Source organism: Pristiophorus japonicus, chromosome 12 (assembly GCF_044704955.1).
Source record: "Pristiophorus japonicus isolate sPriJap1 chromosome 12, sPriJap1.hap1, whole genome shotgun sequence".
In the NCBI taxonomy this organism is placed as follows: Eukaryota; Metazoa; Chordata; class Chondrichthyes; family Pristiophoridae; genus Pristiophorus; species Pristiophorus japonicus.
In genome coordinates this window covers 69,031,952-69,047,256 of record NC_091988.1, presented here as the reverse complement: position 1 = coordinate 69,047,256, position 15,305 = coordinate 69,031,952, and the positions used below count along the sequence as shown (strand labels likewise).

Genomic DNA, 15,305 nt, shown 5'->3' with positions numbered 1-15,305 from the left:
CCTGAGCACCAGCACAATCTGAGCCATGACAGCAGGGCAAAAGGGCATGGGATCAGGCTGGAGAAAGGGAAATTTGGGAGTGGGATTGGGAGTGAGTCAGGACTGGGTGAGTGACAGTCAGAATTCTGTGGAATGTCACAGTTCATATTTCACAAGTGCTGTGGAGCTGCAGCAGTTACCAAGTGGAGCGAGGACAGAAATAGAGCACGCGGACCAAAAGATTAACCATCTGCATGTGAGGCTGGAGGTTAAATTAAACTTCCCCGACACCCCCCCCACCCCGTCCCCTCAGAGCAATACATACGGGGAAGAGAGGGGAAGCAATGAAGGTGATAGTTTCCTTGAACAATATGTTGTGGAACCAACCAGGGAGCAGGCTATCTTAGATCTGGTACTGTATAATGAGACAGGATTAATAAAAGATCTTCTAGTAAAGGATCCTCCAGAATGAATGACCATAACATGGTTGAATTTCAAATTCAGTTGGAGGGTGAGAAAGTTGGATCTCGAACCAGTGTCCTAAGCTTAAATAAAGGAGACTACAAAGGTATGAGGGCAGAGTTGGCTAAAGTAGACTGGGAAAATAGATTAAAGTGTGGGACAGTTGATGAGCAGTGGCAGACATTTAAGGAGATATTTCATAACTCTCAACAAAAATATATCCCAATGAGAAGGAAAGACTGTAAGAGAAGGGATAACCATCCGTGGCTAACTAAGGTAATAAGGGAGGGTATCAAATTGAAAACAAAGACAGACAAGCCTAGTGGGAGGCCAGAGGCCAGAGGATTGGAAAACTTTTAAAAGCCAGCGAAGAACGACTAAAAAAATAATAGCAAGGGAAGATAGATTATGAAAGTAAACTAGCACGAAATATAAAAACAGATAGTAAGAGTTCCTACATAAAAAGAAAAAGAGTGGCTAAAGTAAATGTTGGCCCCAAGAGTATGAGATTGGGGAATTAATAATGGGGAACAGGGGAAATGGCAGAGACTTTGAACAATATTTTGTATCGGTCTTCACAGTATGAAGACATTAAAAACATCTCAAGTGGATAATCAAGGGGCTATAGAGAGGGAGGGTGGGACTTAATGCAATCACTATTACTAAAGAAGTAGTACTCGGTAAAATAATTGGATTAAAAGCAGACAAGTCCCCTGGACCTGATGATTTGCATCCTCGGTGCTGGGGCCTCAACTATTTACAATCTATATTAATGATTTGGATGAAGGGACCACGTGTAATGTAATTAAGTTTCCTGACGACACAAAGATGGGTGGGAAAGCAAGTTGTGAGGAGGACACAAAAAATCGGCAAAAGGATATAGACAGGCTAAGTGAGTGGGCAAAAATTTGATAGATGGAGTATAATGTGGGAAAATGTGAGGTTATCCACTTTGGCAGAAAAAATAGAAAAGCAGATTATAGTTTAAATGGAGAAAAATTGTAAAGTGCTGCAGTACAGAGGGACCTGGGGGTCCTTGTGCATGAAACACAAAAAGTTAGAATGCAGATACAGCAAGTAATCAGGAAGGCAAATGGAATGTTGGCCTTTATTGCAAGGGGATAGAGTATAAAAGCAGAGAAGTCCTGCTACAACTGTACAGGGTATTGGTGAGGCCACACCTGGAGTACTGCGTGCAGTTTTGGTCTCTGTATTTAAGGAAGGATATACTTGCATTGGAAGCTGTTCAGAGAAGGTTCACTAGGTTAATTCCAGAGATGAGGGGGTTAATTTATAAAGTTAGGTTGAGTAGGTTGGGCCTATTCTCATTGGAGTTCAGAAGAATGAGAGGTGATCTTATTGAAACATGTAAGATAATGAGGGGGCTCGACAAGGTGGATGCAGAGAGGATATTTCCACTCATAGGGGAAACTAAAACTAGGGGACATAGTCTCAGAATAAGGGGCCGCCCATTTAAAATTGAGATGAGGAGGAATTTCTTCTCTCAGATGGTTGTAAATCTGTGGACTTCACTGCCCCATAGAATTGTGGAGGCTGGGTCATTGAATATATTTAAGGTGGAGATAGACAGATTTTTGAGCGATAAGGGAATAAAGGATTATGGGGAGCGGGCAGGGAAGTGGAGCTGAGTCCATGATCAGACCAGCCATGATCTTATTGAATGGCAGAGCAGGCTCGAGGGGTCGTATGGCCAACTCCTGCTCCTATTTCTTATATTCTTATTGTTGTGTATCTGTAAAGCATACACTCCCATGTTCCGCCACCAGGGAGTGCATCTCCTGAAGTCCCAAGGGAACCCAGCATCCCTTGGGAGCACTGTATATAAGCCGGCCCCTAAGGCCTGTTCCTCACACTGGAGTGTCTTAATAAAAACTGAGGTGACTGTTACTTTAACCTCCCTGTGTGCAGTCTCATCTGTGTTAGGAACACAATAACTGGCGACGAGTATACGGATTCAACGCAGAGATGCAGAAAACTGTGGGTATCCTAGAGAAGTTCTCGCAGGGTGAGGACTGGGAAGCCTATGTCGAACGGCTAGACCAGTACTTTGTAGCCAACGAGCTGGACGGAGAAGTAAGCGCTGCAAAAAGGAGATCGGTCCTCCTCACGGTCTGCGGGGCACCGACCTACAGCCTCATGAAGAATCTTCTGGCTCCGGTGAAACCCACAGATAAGTCGTATGAGGAGCTGTGTACAATAGTTCGGGAGCATCTTAACCCGAGGGAGAGCGTGCTGATGACGAGGTATCGGATCTGCACATGCCAGCGATGTGAAGGTCAGGAAGTAGCAAGCTACGTCGCCGAGCTAAGGCAACTTGCAGGACAATGTGAGTTTGATGGCTACCTGGAGCAGATGCTCAGAGACTTTTTTGTACTGGGCATTGGCCACGAGACCATCCTACGAAAACCTTTGACTGCAGAGACACTGACCTTCAGTAAGGCCATTGCGATAGCACAGGCGTTTATATTCACCAGTGACAACACCCAACAAATCTCTCAGCACACAAGGGCTAGCAATATTCATAAATTAATTGGAACTGTGTTTGTGAGCAGAAATGTACAGAGCAGAAATCATGAGTCTGCAACTGCCAGCAGGCCTCAGGTGACCCAGATGACTCAGAGTCCGCAACAAAGGATGTTTACAAGGCAATTCACACCTTTTTGGCATTGTGGAGGCTTCCATTTAGCCTATTCATGCCGCTTCAAAGGGTATGTTTGCAAGTTGGTGGAACAATGGGCACCTCCAACGAACTTGCAGACGAGCTGCAAGCTCTGCAAAACCTGCTAACCACCACGTGGCAGAGGAAGATCGGTCCACGGTGGATCAAATCCATTTCGAGCCTCGGAGAGAGGAGGCAGATGCTGAAGTACACGGGGTGCACACATTTTCGACGAAATGTCCACCTATAATGCTAAATGTAAAATTGAATGGCTTACCCCTAGCCATGGAACTGGACACTGGCGCTAGCCAATCCATCATGAGTAAAAAGATGTTTGAGAGACTGTGGTGCAACAAGGCACTCAGACCAGCCCTGAGCCCCATCCACACGAAACTGAGAACCTACACCAAAGAGCTCATCACTGTTCTGGGCAGCGCCATGGTCAAGGTCACCTTCGAGGGCACGGTGCACGAACTGCCACTCTGGATTGTCCCGGGCGATGGCCCCACACTGCTTGGAAGGAGCTGGGTGGGCAAAATCCGCTGGAACTGGGATGACATCCGAACGCTATCACATGTCGATGAGGCCTCATGTACCCAGGTTCTTAACAAATTTCCTTCCCTTTTTGAGCCAGGCATTGGAAACTTTTCCTTGGTCCCAAAGGCACGACCCATTCACCACAAGGCGTGAGCGGTACCTCACATGATGAGGGAGAGAGTGGAAATCGAGCTGGACAGGTTGCAACGTGAGGGCATCATCTCCCCAGTGGAATTCAGCAAGTGGGCCAGCCCGATTGTTCCAGTACTCAAAAGTGATGGCACGGTCAGGATTTGCAGCGATTATAAAGTAATTATTAATCGTTTCTCGCTACAGGACCAATACCCGCTACCTAAGGCAGATGACCTGTTTGCGACGCTGGCAGGAGGTAAGATATTCACCAAGCTGGGCCTGACTTCGGCCTACATTTCGCAGGAGCTGGAGAAGTCTTCGAAGGGTCTCACCTGCATCAACATGCACAAGGGACTGTTCATCTACAACAGATGCCCGTTTGGAATTCAGTCGGCTGCAGCGATCTTCCAGAGAAACATGGAGAGCCTACTCAAGTCGGTACCACACACAGTGGTCTTTCAGGACGACATATTGGTCACGGATCAGGATATGGCCGAGCATCTACAAAACCTGGAGAAGATCCTCCAGCAACTGAATCGCATAGGGCTGCAGCTGAAGAGGTCGAAATGTGTCTTCATGGCAACAGAAGTGGAGTTTTTGGAAGAAAGATCGCGGCGGACAGCATTCAGCCCACAGATGCCAAGACAGAGGCTATCAGGAACGCGCCCAGGCTACAGAACATCACGGAGCTGCGGTCGTTCCTGGGACTCCTCAAATATTTTGGTAACTTCCTACCGGGATTAAGCACCATTTTAGAGCCCCTACATGTGTTATTGCGTAAAGGTGAGAACTGGGTATGGGGAAAAAACCAAATAATTGCTTTTGAGAAAGCCAGAAACATTTTATGCTCCAACAAGCTGCTTGTATTGTATAACCCGTGTAAAAGACTTGTGCTAGCATGTGATGCATCGTCAGAGTCGGGTGTGTAGTACAACAAGCTAACGTAGCGGGGAAGTTGCAACCTGTCGCCTATGCCTCCAGGAGCTTGTCTAAGGCCGAGAGGACCGATAACATGATTGAGAAGGAGGCATTAGCGTGTGAGTCCGGGGTAAAGAAAATGTATCAGTACCTGTTTGGCCTCAAATTTGAGCTGGAAACCGATCACAAGCCCCTCACATCCCTGTTCGCTGAAAACAAGGGGATAAATACTAATGCCTCAGCCCGCATACAAAGGTGGGCACTCGCGCTATCAGCATATAACTATACCATCCGCCACAGGCCAGGCACCGAGAACTGTGCGGATGCTCTCAGTCGGCTACCATTGCCCACCACGGGGGTGGAAATGGCGCAGCCTGCAAACTTGTTGATGGTGGCGCAGCCCGCAGACTTGTTGATGGTCATGGAAGCGTTTGAAAATGATAAATCACCTGTCACGGCCCGCCAGATTAGGACTTGGACCAGCCAAGATCCTCTGCTGTCCCTAGTAAAAAACTGTGCACTACATGGGAGCTGGGCCAGCATCCCCGTTGAAATGCAAGAGCCAATCAAGCCATTCCAGTGGCGAAAGGACGAGCTGTCCATTCAGGCAGACTGTCTGTTGTGGGGTAACCGCGTAGAGCTACCCAAAAAGGGCAGGGAGACGTTCATCTCGGATCTCCACAGCACACACCCGGGTACAGTAATGATGAAAGCGATAGCCAGATCCCACGTGTGGTGTCGCGCTATCGACTCTGACTTAGAGTCCTGTGTACGGCAATGCCGCGTGTGCTCAGTTGAGCAACGCACCCAGAGAGGCATCACTAGGTCGAGGATCCATGTCGACTATGCGGGCCCGTTTCTCGGTAAAATGTTCCTGGTGGTGGTGGATGCTTTTTCAAAATGGATTGAATGTGAAATAATGTCGGGAAGCACCGCCACCGCCACCATTGAAAGCCTGAGGGCCATGTTTGCCACCCACGGCCTGCCTGACATACTGGTCAGTGACAACGGGCCATGTTTCACCAGTGCCGAATTTAAAGAATTCATGACCCGCAATGGGATCAAACATGTCACCTTGGCCCCATTTAAACTAGCCTCCAATGGGCAGGCAGAGCGGGCAGTACAAACTATCAAACAGAGCCTTAAACGAGTCACAGAAGTCTCACTCCAAACCCGCCTGTCCCGAGTACTGCTCAGCTACCGCACGAGACCCCACTCACTCATAAGGGTGCCCCTGGCTGAGCTACTCATGAAAAGGACACTTAAAACCAAACTCTCGCTGGTTCACCCCAACCTGCATGATCAGGTAGAGAGCAGGCGGCAGCAACAAAATGTAAACCATGGTCACGCCACTGTGTCACAGGAAATTGATCTGAATGACCCTGTGTATGTGCTAAACTATGGACATGGTCCCAAGTGGATCGCTAAAGAAGGGAATAGGATGTTTGTAGTCAAACTAGACAATGGACAAATTTGCAGAAAGCACCTGGACCAAACGAGGCTGCGGTTCACAGACTGCCCTGAACAACCCACAGCAGACACCACCTTTTTCGAGCCCACAACAAACACCCAAAGGATCAACGACACCACCCCGGAGCAGGAAATCGAACCCATGACGCCCAACAGCCCAGCAAGGCCAGGCTCACCCAGCAGCCCTTCAGAGCCAACAACACGCCAGCCCAGTGAAGGCACAACCAACACACCAGAACAGACATTTGTACCGAGGCGGTCCACCAGGGAAAGAAAGGCTCCCGACCGCCTCACCTTGTAAATAGTTTTCACTTTCACTTTGTGGGGGCAGTGATGTTGTGTATCTGTAAAGCATGCACTCCCATGTTCCGCCACCAGGGAGCGCATCCCCTGAAGTCCCAAGGGATCCCAGCATCCCTTGGGAGCACTGTATATAAGCCGGCCCCTAAGGCCTGTTCCTCACTGGAGTGTCTTAATAAAGACTGAGGTCACTGTTACTTTAACCTCTCTGTGTGCAGTCTCATCTGTGTTAGGAACACAATACTTATGTTCTTATGTTTTATCAGTTGGAACTTTCAGTTCATCGACGGTCAATTTAGAAGTGTGATTTCTGTCAATTCTCCTCCCTCCTCTCCTGGAAAGTCATGACTCATCACTGGGTGGGCTTCAATGGATGGCAACAACACTTTTACACCTCACCCAGATGGTCATTCATGAGCGCGCCAAGGCTATTCAACCATGAGGGCCATTGTCTGCTACTCTCCTGCTCCTATTTCTTATGTTCTTGTGTTCTTGTGTTCTTGTGATTGAGTATATCCGTGAGGACAGGGAGGTAAAGTTGAGTTTGTTTCCTTTGGAAGGGAGGAGATGTTGCGGTGACTTCACTGATGTCTTCAAGATAATCAAACGAATGACCAAGTTGATCTGGGCACATTTTCCCCGTGGTGAAGGGTTCAAAACCTTGGGCCACAAGTAAAAATGAGGAGGTTATGAGTAAGAGGGGAGTTTGAGGGAACGTTTTCACCCAATGGGGAATCAAATTGTGGAACGAGTGACATGTGAAGGAACATTGCAAACAAGTATAAATTGGAGCAAGGAGCCATTCAACTCGTTTTGGCAGAGAAAGAGAATGGGGTAGCATGGTGAGGAATGAGAGGGAGAACAGTGTCAAAGTGATGGATCTTCAAAGGCCTTTTCACATTGCCAAAAGATCAATTGAATAATCAGACTCGCGTCTAATAAGCCCCATAAATTTGAGGTTCCGGATAAGATTGCAGGTTATATTGATCGGCAAACTATCAAAAGCTGCACGAGACACGATGGGCCGAGTTGGCCTCCTTCCGTGCTATAAATTTCTATCATTCTATGATCTCACGATTCTTGGGTTGTTGCAATGGGGTACGGTATGTGGAGGTCAGCAGACCAGGGCTAAATATTGGAGATGTGAGGATGGAGAATATTGTGCAGCTTTGCCTCTTATCATTGGGAATTAGGGAGTGTTTATACAGAACCTTCCCTCAGGAGATTCATTGGTGGGTAGAGACCATGATAAGGGAGCGTGTACATGAGCTGTGGGAGGGGAGAGTGTACACGGGCTGTGGGAGGGGAGAGTGTACACGGGCTGTGGGAGGGGAGAGTGCACACGGGCTGTGGGAGGGGAGAGTGTACACGGGCTGTGGGAGGGGAGAGTGTACATGAGCTGTGGGAGGGGAGAGTGTACATGAGCTGTGGGAGGGGAGAGTGTATATGGGCTGTGGGAGGGGATTAAATGGGTGGGTAGAGTCTGTGATAGGGGAGAGTATACATGGGCTGTGCTGAGGCTCCAGCAGTAGGTGATGTAGCAATGTGTGTGTATTTGGGTGAGTGTGGGCATTGGGTACACACGGCCCAGAAGATGGAGATCTTTATATGCTGGCCTCTGCCTTTCTTCGAGTGTTTAATATCTGTCATGTAATTATTCACTTTGTATTGTGCAGGCCGAATACTGGGGAATCAGCAACGACATGTCAGGCTGCCGGCACTGTGACTGTGACTTCGGAGGGTCCCGCAACAACAGGTATCATCCTCTCAACAATTCATAGTTACTGGGGAGCTGGAATTAACATGGCTGCTTTCAATGCTCCACTTTCACTCCTGACTCCATCCAATGTACTGAGTGAGTGCCACACTGTCAGAGGTGCAGTACTGAGGGAGTGCTGCACTGTCGGAGGGGCAGTACTGAGGGAGCGGCGCACTGTCGGAGGGGCAGTACTGAGGGAGCGATGCACTGTCGGAGGGGCAGTACTGAGGGAGCACTGCACTGTCGGAGAGGCAGTACTGAGGGAGCGCTGCACTGTCGGAGAGGCAGTACTGAGGGAGCGCCGCGCTGTCAGAGGGGCAGTACTGAGGGAGTGCTGCACTGTCAGAGGGGCAGTAGTGAGAGAGCGCCGCTCTGTCGGAGGGGTAGTATTGAGGGAGCGCTGCACTGTCGGAGAGGCAGTAGTGAGAGAGCGCCGCTCTGTCGGAGGGGCAGTATTGAGTGAGCGCTGCACTGTCAGAGGGGTAGTACTGAGGGAGTGCTACACTGTCGGAGAGGCAATACTGAGGGAGCGCCGCTCTGTCGGAGGGGCATTACTGAGGGAGCGCCGCACTGTGGGAGGGGCAGTACTGAGGGAGTGCCGCAATGTCGGAGGGACAGTACTGAGGGAACGCTGCACATTCGGAGGGGCAGTACTGAGGGAACGCTGCACTGTCGGAGGTGTAGTACTGAGGGAGTGCTACACTGTCGGAGGGGCAATACTGAGGGAGCGCCGCTCTGTCGGAGGGGCATTACTGAGGGAGCGCCGCACTATGGGAGGGGCAGTACTGAGGGAGTGCCGCACTGTCGGAGGGACAGTACTGAGGGAACGCTGCACTGTCGGAGGGGCAGTACTGAGGGAGCGCTATACTGTCGGAGGGGTAGTACTGAGGGATTCCCGCACTGTCGGAGGGGCAGTACTGAGGGAGCACAGCACTGTCGGACGGGCAGTACTGAGGGAGTACTGCACTGTCGGAGAGGTGGTACTGACGGAGTGCCGCACTGTCGGAGGGGCAGTACTTAAGGAGAGCTGCACTGTCGGAGGGGCAGTACTGAGGGAGTGCTGCACTGTCGGATGGCAGTACTGAGGGAGCACCATCCTGTCGGAGGGGCAGTACTGAGGGAGTGCTGCACTGTCAGAGGGGAAGTACTGAGGGAGCACCATCCTGTCGGAGGGGCAGCACTGAGGGAGCGCTGCACTGTTGGAGGAGCAGTACTGAGGGAGTGCTGCACTGTCGGAGGGGCAGCACTGAGGGAGCGCTGCACTGTTGGAGGAGGAGTACTGAGGGAGTGCTGCACTGTCGGAGGGGCAGCACTGAGGGAGCGCTGCACTGTTGGAGGAGCAGTACTGAGGGAGAGCTACACTGTCAGAGGGGTAGCACTGAGGGAGCGCTGCACTGTTAGAGGGGCAGTGCTGAGGGAGTGCTGCACTGTCGGAGGGGCAGCACTGAGGGAGCACTGCACTGTTGGAGGAGCAGTACTGAGGGATTGCTACACTGTCAGAGGGTTGGAATTAGGGAGTGCTGCACTGTCGGAGGGGCAGTACTGAGGGAGTGCCACACTGTCGGAGGGGCAGTACTGAGGGAGTGCTGCACTGTCGGAGGAGCAGAACTGAGGGAGCACTGCAGTGTTTGAGGGGCAGTACTGAGGGAGCTCGAAACTGTCAGAGGGGCAATACTGAGGGAGTGCCACACTGTCGGAGGGGCAGTACTGAGGAAGTGCTGCAGTGTCGGTGGGTCAGTACTGAGGGAGTGCTACACTGTCAGAGGGGTAGCACTGAGGGAGTGCTGCACTGTCGGAGGGGCAGTACTGAGGGAGTGCTGCACTGTCGGAGGGGCAGTATTGAGTGAGTGCTGCACTGTCGGAGAGGCAATACTGAGGGAGCGCCGCTCTGTCGGAGGGGCATTACTGAGGGAGCGCCGCACTGTGGGAGGGGCAGTACTGAGGGAGTGCCGCACTGTCGGAGGGACAGTACTGAGGGAACGCTGCACTGTCGGAGTGTAGTACTGAGGGAGTGCTACACTGTCGGAGGGGCAATACTGAGGGAGCGCCGCTCTGTCGGAGGGGCATTACTGAGGGAGCGCTGCACTGTGGGAGGGGCAGTACTGAGGGAGCAGTGCACTGTCAGAGGGGTAGCACTGAGGGAGTGCTGCACTGTCGGAGGGGCAGCACTGAGGGAGTGCCACACTGTCGGAGGGGCAGTACAGAGGGAGTGCTGCACTGTCGGAGCGGCAGTACTGAGGAAGTGCTGCAGTGTCGGAGGGGCAGTACTGAGGGAGTGCTGCACTGTCGGAGGGGCAGTACTGAGGAAGTGCTGCAGTGTCGGAGGAGCAGTACTGAGGGAGTGCTACACTGTCAGAGGGGTAGCACTGAGGGAGCGCTGCACTGTCGGAGGGGCAGCACTGAGGGAGCGCTGCACTGTCGGAGGGGCAGCACTGAGGGAGCGCTGCACTGTTGGAGGAGCAGTACTGAGGGAGCAGTGCACTGTCAGAGGGGTAGCACTGAGGGAGTGCTGCACTGTCGGAGGGGCAGTACTGAGGGAGTGCCACACTGTCGGAGGGGCAGTACTGAGTGAGTGCTGCACTGTCGGAGGGACAGCACTTAGGGAGCACTGCACTGTTTGAGGGGCAGTACTGAGGGAGCTCTGCACTGTCAGAGGGGCAATAATGAGGGAGTGCCACACTGTCGGAGCGGCAGTACTGAGGAAGTGCTGCAGTGTCGGAGGGGCAGTACTGAGGAAGTGCTACACTGTCAGAGGGGTAGCACTGAGGGAGCGCTGCACTGTCGGAGGGGCAGTACTGAGGGAGTGCTACACTGTCAGAGGGGTAGCACTGAGGGAGCGCTGCACTGTCGGAGGGGCAGTACTGAGGGAGCGCTGCACTGTCGGAGGGGCAGTACTGAGGGAGTGCTGCACTGTCGGAGGGGCAGTACTGAGGGAACACTGCACTGTTGGAGGGGCAGTACTGAGGGAGCTCTGCACTGTCGATGGGGCAGTACTGAGGGAGTGCCACACTGTCGGAGCGGCAGTACTGAGGGAGCGCTGCACTGTCAGGGGGGCAGTACTGAGGGAGTGCTGCACTGTCGGAGGTGCCGTCTTTTGGATGAGACATTAAATCCTGACCCCTTCTGCCCTCTCAGGTGGATGTAAAAGATCCCATGGCACTATTTCAAAGAAATGCAGGGGTGTTATCCCCAATGTCCTGGCCATTATCTATCCCTCAACTAATATCACTGAAACAGATTATCTGCTCATTATCTCATTGCTCTTTGTGGGAGCTTGCTTTGTGCAAATTGGCTGCTGGTTGTGCTACATTGCACCAGTAATAACGTTGCAAATGTACTTCATTGGCTGTAAAGCACTATTGAACATCCTGGAGTCATGAAAGGCACTACAGAAATGTAAAATCTTTCTTTCTTTTCTTTCAATGATTCCTCTCCATCGCTCCTGGTGGGCTGCAGCTCTCCGGACGCTGATAGCTCACCACCACTGCCCATTCATCATGTTTGCTCCTAGGCAGTGACTCTTTGTGGGATAGTCAGTCATGGAAGCATCCAGCTAACTCAATCCATCCTCAGGTTCCAGCACACATTCACTTCCAGCCAGGGTCCCTGGTGAGCGATCTGGAGCAGGGACACTGGGCGACATATTTCCCAGTGGCACTACCCACCTGGGATCTGCGGCGATGGGCCGCGGAACTGGCTGTTGAGATCACAATGAACCATTAGGACTGCATTGTCGCATTGATTTGAGCTGTAAGGGACTGCTGCGATTTGCAGTTGGTTCCAGTACTGTGAGCAATTCTGGGCTCCATATTACAAGAAGGATACAGATGCACTGGAGAAAGTACAAAAAAGATTCAGAAGGATGATACCAGAATGGAGAGGCTGCAACACAAGGTGACGGAGGTCCCGGGTTTGGGAGGTTCTGTTGAAGAAGCCTTGTTGACGCAGAACCTTCACCTGCCCCAAACATAGCATCAGACAAAGAAATAAATAAAGGACTTGCATTTATATAGAGTCTTTCACGACCTCAGGATGTCCCAATGACGTACTTTTGGAGTGTGGTCACTGTTGTAATGTAGGAAATGCGGCAGCCAATGTGTGCACAGCAAGCTCCCACAAACAGCAATGTGACAATGACCAGATCATCTGTCTTAGTGATGTTGGTTGAGGGATCAACATTGGCCCAGGATTATGGGTTCAAATCTTTGGAGTGAGCTTGAATCCACAACCAATGAATCTACGAACAATGATGGACAGGTAAAGACCATCTGATCCATCAAGCTTGTCCCACACAATCCCAATAGCTTGAGTATCACAACATATACACTCCACCCCCACCCCAAACCCTGTGATCTCCTGGGAGAGGCAAAAAAAACAGATAAAAACCCAGGCCAATTTGGGGGTAACAAATCTGGGATATTCCTCTCTGACCCATCTAGGCGATCGAAGCTGTTCCAGGAGATCACTCTGGCCATTACATTCTCTGCAGTACCGACCTCTGTAAGAGTTAATCTCCGCCGCAGTCAGAAGCAAATTCAACTTTTGCTTGAAGGAATTCAGTGAGTCTGCATCCACCACATGAAACGGCAGCTTGTTCCAGAGCTCGACTATTCTCTGGGAAAAAAACACCTCCTGACATCTAACCTAGATCTAGCCCTGTACAACTTAAATTTGTGGCCCCTGGTCCTGCCTAACCTATTTAATTCAAATAAACTGTCAGTTGGAACATCGTCTATTCACATCATTATCTGCAGTGGTGCAGAAGGGAGGGATTCAAATTCCTGGGACATTGGAACCGGTTCTGGGGGAGGTGGGACCAGTACAAACCGGACGGTCTGCACCTGGGCAGGACCAGAACCAATGTCCTAGGGGGAGTGTTTGCTAGTGCTGTTGGGGAGGAGTTAAACGAATATGGCAGGGGGATGGGAACCTATGCAGGGAGACAGAGGGAAGTAGAATGGAGGCAGAAGCAAAAGATAGAAAGGAGAATAGTAAAAGTGGAGCGCAGAGAAACCCAAGGCAAAAAACAAAAAGGGCCACATTACAGCAAAATTACAAAGGGGCAAAGTGTGTTAAAAAGACAAGCCTGAAGGCTCTGTGCCTCAATGCAACGAGTATTCGGAATAAGGTGGACCAATTAACTGTGCAGATAGCAGTTAACGGATATGATATAATTGGCATCACGGAGACATGGCTCCAGGGTGATCAAGGTTGGGAACTCAACATCTAGGGGTATTCAACATTTAGGAAGGATAGACAGAGAGAAAAAGGAGGTGGGGTGGCGTTGCTGGTTAAAGAGGAAATTAGCCTGGATAATGTGGAATCGGTATCGGTGGAACTGCGGAATACCAAAGGGCAGAAAACGCTAGTGGGAGTTGTGTACAGACCACCAAACAGTAGCAGTGAGGTTGGGGACAGCATCAAACAAGAAATAAGGGATGTGTGCAATAAATGTACAGCAGTTATCATGGGCGACTTTAATCTACATATTGATTGGGCTAACCAAACTGGTAGCAATGCGGTGGAGGAGGATTTCCTGGAGTGTATTGGGGATGGTTTTCTAGACCAATATGTCGAGGAACCAACTAGAGAGCTGGCCATCCTAGACTGGGTGATGTGTAATGAGAAGTGACTAATTAGCAATCTTGTGCAAGGCCCCTAGGGGAAGAGTGACCATAATATGGGAGAATTCTTTATTAAGATGGTGAGTGACACAGTTAATTCGGAAACTAGGGTCCTGAACTTAAGGAAAGGTAACTTCGACAGTATGAGGCGTGAATTGGCTAGAATAGACTGGCAAAGGATACTTAAAGGGTTGATGGTGGATAAGCAATGGCAAACATTTAAAGATCACATGAATGAACTTCAGCAATTGTACATCCCTGTCTGGAGTAAAAATAAAACGGGGAAGGTGGCTCAACCGTGGCTAACAAGGGAAATTAAGGAAGAGGCATATAAATTGGCCAGAAAAAGAAACAAACCTGAGGACTGGGAGAAATTTAGAATTCAACAGAGGAGGACTAAGGGTTTAATTAAGAGGGGGAAAATAGAGTACAAGAGGAAGCTTGCAGGGAACATAAAAACTGACTGCAAAAGCTTCGATAAATATGTGAAGAGAAAAAGATTAGTGAAGACAAACGTAGGTCCCTTGCAGTCGGATTCAGGTGAATTTATAATGGGGAACAAAGAAATGGCAGACCAATTCAACAAATACTTCGGTTCTGTCTTCACAAAGGAAGACACAAATAACCTTCCGAATGTACTAGGGGACAGTGAGTCCAGTAAGAAGGAGAAACTGAAGGATATCCTTATTGGGTGGGAAATGTGTTAGGGAAATTGATGGGATTGAAGGCCGATAAATCCCTGGGGCCTGATAGGCTGCATCCCAGCGTACTTAAGGAAGTGGCCCTAGAAATAGTGGATGCATTGGTGATCATTTTCCAACAGTCTATCGACTCTGGATCAGTTCCTATGGACTGGAGGGTAGCTAATGTAACAACACTTTTTAAAAAAGGAGGGAGAGAGAAAACGGGTAATTATAGACCGGTTAGCCTGACATCAGTAGTGGGGAAAATTTTGGAATCAATCATTTGGAAAGCAGTGACAGGATCGGTCCAAGTTAGCATGGATTTATGAAAGGGAAATCATGCTTGACGAATCTTCTGGAATTTTTTGAGGATGTAACTAGCAGAGTGGATAAGGGAGAACCAGTGGATGTGGTGTATTTGGACTTTCAAAAGACTTTTGGCAAGGTCCCGCACAAGAGATTGGTGTGCAAAATCAAAGCACATGGTATTGGGGGTAATGTACTGACGTGGATAGAGAACTGGTTGGCAGACAGGAAGCAGAGAGTCAGGATAAACGGGTCCTTTTCAGAATGGCAGGCAGTGACTAGTGGAGTGCCGCAGGGCTCAGTGCTGGGACCCCAGCTCTTTACAATATACATTAACGATTTAGATGAAGGAATTGAGTGTAATATCTCCAAGTTTGCAGATGACACTAAACTGGGTTGGCGGTGTGAGCTTTGAGGAGGATGCTAAGAGGCTGCAGGGTGACTTGGACAGGTTA

General features: G+C 50.1%; 1 protein-coding gene across 3 annotated transcripts in view; it reads left to right on the top strand.

Moving 5' to 3' along the window:
• lamb2l (laminin, beta 2-like) overlaps positions 1-15,305 on the top strand; it is a 324,539-nt gene that overhangs the window by 158,609 nt on the left and 150,625 nt on the right. For all 3 annotated transcript variants that reach the window (XM_070895627.1, XM_070895626.1, XM_070895625.1), the window contains exon 13: positions 8,155-8,234. In XM_070895627.1, coding sequence (XP_070751728.1) covers positions 8,155-8,234 — 80 coding nt within the window. The remainder of the gene's footprint in view (positions 1-8,154; positions 8,235-15,305) is intronic.